Source organism: Myotis brandtii, unplaced genomic scaffold (assembly GCF_000412655.1).
Source record: "Myotis brandtii unplaced genomic scaffold, ASM41265v1 scaffold633, whole genome shotgun sequence".
Classification (NCBI taxonomy): Eukaryota; Metazoa; Chordata; class Mammalia; order Chiroptera; family Vespertilionidae; genus Myotis; species Myotis brandtii.
The window spans coordinates 2356022-2359464 of NW_005370423.1; the positions used below are offsets into that span (position 1 = coordinate 2356022).

Below are 3443 nucleotides of genomic sequence, written 5' to 3' on the forward strand. Positions count from 1 at the left end.
GGGGAACAGGGGGGGGGAACAGGAGATGGGGGGGACAGGCACGGGCAGGAGCCACAGGAGGCAGAGTCCCAGCAGGTGGTTCCCCAGGGGAGCGAGGTGACTCACTGTCACACTCTCCTCCCGGGTCAGCCCTCAGCCCAGCAGGCCCAGGGTTTGCTGGGAGGTCTCAGCATTAGCAAAACCCTGCTCCCCTCCCTCTGTATTCGGCAGGAGTCACGCACCCAGCAGGGCCGAGCCCGGGCGGACGGAGCTGTGGGGGAAGCCAGGCTCACCTCAGTGCCAGGAAGTTCTGCCGGCACTCCAGGAGCCGCGCCAGGGCCTGGGCACAGCCGTCCGTCAGCTTGTTGTTGAATAAACTGGAAAGTTCGAAAGAGAGACATGGAGACCAGACATGGCAGACAGTGAACCCCCAAACCCAGGGCAGCCCGTTCCCCCAGGATGGGAGACACCTGCACCCTTCAGCCACGCAACGCCCGCCCAGCCTGCCCCAGCTCACAGCCGCTCCCGGGACCTGGCCCAGCCCGACTCACGCGAGCTTCTGCAGCTCCTCACAGCGCAGGGCGTGCTCGGCAAGCGTGCACACGCCGCGGTCCGAGATGTTATTATCTCGCAGGCTGCAAAACACCAAGCAAATCAGCTTGAAAATGGAGCTCAGGAGAGGGGGAAGAAACGAACCAGACCTCAAAGGGGATGTTCGCTCATCCCCAAAGCACCAGCATCTGTCCTTCGGGAAACGCCCCCATCCCTGGCCAGCTGCCCACGTCATGCTCGGTGTGGGGGACGGCTCAGGAACGGGGGACCTGGCGCTCCCGCTAAAGAACACTGGGCTCCTCGGGGAGTCACGGACCTTGGGGAAGGGAAACAGCTGTCAGAGAGGCCTCCTAGAAGGTTCCGAGGTGGAAAAATAATAATAATCCTATCTAATAATAGACAAAGATTGAAATTAACCGTACCTTCGCTACGCCTCCCATTGGCTAATCAGCGAGATATGCAAATGAACCGCCAACAAAGATGGCGGTTAATTTGCATACATAGGCGTGAAGCAGCGGAGCCAAGACTGAAGGCGCCTCCGGCTGGAGCGAAGGCCTGGGTCCCGGGTGCCGGAGGAAAACCGGTGCCGGCAGCCAGGGGAAGGGAAGGCCTATTGCATGAATCTTTTCGTGGAACAGGCCTCTAGTCTGTATATATAAAAGGCTAAGTGACTGACTGTCCGACCAACCGGCCAGTACATATCACATGCACTGGCAATTTAAAAATCAACATTGACTCGCGCAAGTGTAATCATGACATTAACTCTGTGTGATCTATGTTATGCTATTAGATCCCATTTATAAACTGAGGCTCACAACGTTGACTCGCGCAAGTGTAATCATGACATATTAACTCTGTGTGATCTATGTTATGCTATTAGATCCCATTTATAAACTGAGGCTCACAGACCCTACCTAAGGGATGAAGGTCACCGCTTCAGGGATCTGTGTGTTTGGTCCACAAAGAAAAAAGCTCCTGCCTGGCCAGCGTGGCTCAGGGATTGGGCGTCGATCTATGAACCAGGAGGTCCCGGTTCGATTCCCAGTCAGGGCCCAGGCCCGGGTTGCAGGCTTAATCCCAGTGTGGGGCGTGCAGGAGGCAGCCGGTCCATGATTCTCTCTCATCATTGATGTTTCTCTCTCTCTCCCTCTCCCTTCCTCTCTGAATCAATAAAAATATATTTTTTTAAAAAAAGAAAGAAAGAGAAAGACCTCTCCTGTTTCGGCCGAGAAGGTATGGCGGCCTCGTGTGTTTCAGGAGAGGCTGGTCCCTTGATGAGGGCCCCATGAAGCCGCCTGGGAGGCCGCGAGTGGACGTCGGCGTTAAGACCCAACTTCTGCTTTCTGAGAGGCTAGAATAGGGGCAGGACATCCCCTCCCGAGGCAGGAAGGCAGGCTGGGGAGCCTGCATCATGCTGGCCATCAGACAGGGCACACCCTCTGCGCTCATCCGGCCCAAGATGGGGCGAGAGGCCCACGGTGCCAGGGCAGTGACGTTCCAAAGGAGAACTCACCCTCAGATGGTATGGAAGGCGGCGAGGGTGACGCCAAAGCCTCGTCCAGAGCCAGCGCTGCATGAGGAACAAAAGCTCAGGCGGCCCGGCTGGCGGGGCTCAGTGGTTGAGCATTGACCTATGAATCAGGAGGTCACAGTCTGATTCCCGGTCGGGGCACAGGCCTGGGTTGCGGGCTCGATCGCCAATGTGGGGCGTGCAGGAGGCAGCTGATCCATGATTCTCTCTCATCATTGGTGTTCCTCTCTCTCTCCCCCTCTCCCTTCCTCTCTGACATCAATTAAATATATAGGTAGATATATACATATATAGATACAGAAAAAGCTCAGGCGGAATTCCACAGTCACGTCCCTCGGGGGCCCAAGAATTCCCGTCTGGTCAGGATTTTAAAGTTTCTGACGGGGCATGAGTCACCCGTGATTTGGAGCAGTTGCTGACACAGGCATCTACGGTGAACGATGTTGCAGGTGGCGTCCAGGTGGTCAGGGGCCCTCTGGAGCCGTCCACTGACAGGCTGCCAGGAGGGAACGGGGACTCAGAACCACGGGGGTGGGGCTTGTGTCTCCCGGCTCTGCCACTTCCCACGCGAGCCTGGACAAGTCACGTCACGTCTCTGAGCCTCGGGTGTAGGCTGATGGGGAGAAGAACGTCCCTGCGACAGCCGGGGTGGCTGTGCGGCTCAGAGGTTGCTCTGGGGAGTGTGTGGCACAGTGCCCAGCACCAGGCTGTCCTATGAGTGAGGGTGATCGTTGTCATAGATTTAAACGAAGGCCCAGGCCCAGCAGGAATTATATGTGATACATGCAAATTATATGTAAATAGTGTAGCATGTGTAAATTAATTATATGTAAATTATATGAGTGTCTAACCACGATGCTGTGCACCTGAAATAAATATAAAAAATAAAATAGCCCGGCCGGCGTGGCTCAGTGGTTGAGCGTCGACCTATGAACCAGGAGTTACGGTTCCATTCCCGGTCAGGGCACATGCCCGGGTTGCAGGCTCAATCCCCAATGAGGGGCGTGCAATCAATGATTCTCTCTCATCATTGATGTTTCCATCTCTCTTTCCCTCTCCCTTCCTCTCTGAAATCAATAAAAAAAAATATTTTAAAATAATAACATAAACGAAGGCCCAGACTGGGGGAAGGACCCGGCCGGGGCTGTACAGAGAGGCTGCAGGCTGGGGCTGGGCCTGACCACGGGGATCCCCACAGGTGCCCCCACACCTGCACCTGCACCTGCACGGTGACGCCATCCTCACCTCACCCACCAGCATGGCCCGCGACACTCACTACAGAGCCTTGCAGACGCCCAGGCAGGGCAGCAGCTGCTCCACGCCGACGTCGCCCACCGAGTTGTGGTCCAGCTGCAGGGCCACGGGCCGCCGGAGGTGGCGC

General features: G+C 56.4%; 1 protein-coding gene across 1 annotated transcript in view; it reads right to left on the reverse strand.

The window, feature by feature from the left end:
- NOD2 (nucleotide-binding oligomerization domain containing 2) overlaps positions 1-3443 on the reverse strand; it is a 23089-nt gene that overhangs the window by 10270 nt on the left and 9376 nt on the right. Inside the window, exons 6-8 of the mRNA XM_014528398.1 lie at positions 3308-3443; positions 531-614; positions 273-356 (exon numbers count right to left, since the gene is read on the reverse strand). Coding sequence (XP_014383884.1) covers positions 273-356; positions 531-614; positions 3308-3443 — 304 coding nt within the window. The remainder of the gene's footprint in view (positions 1-272; positions 357-530; positions 615-3307) is intronic.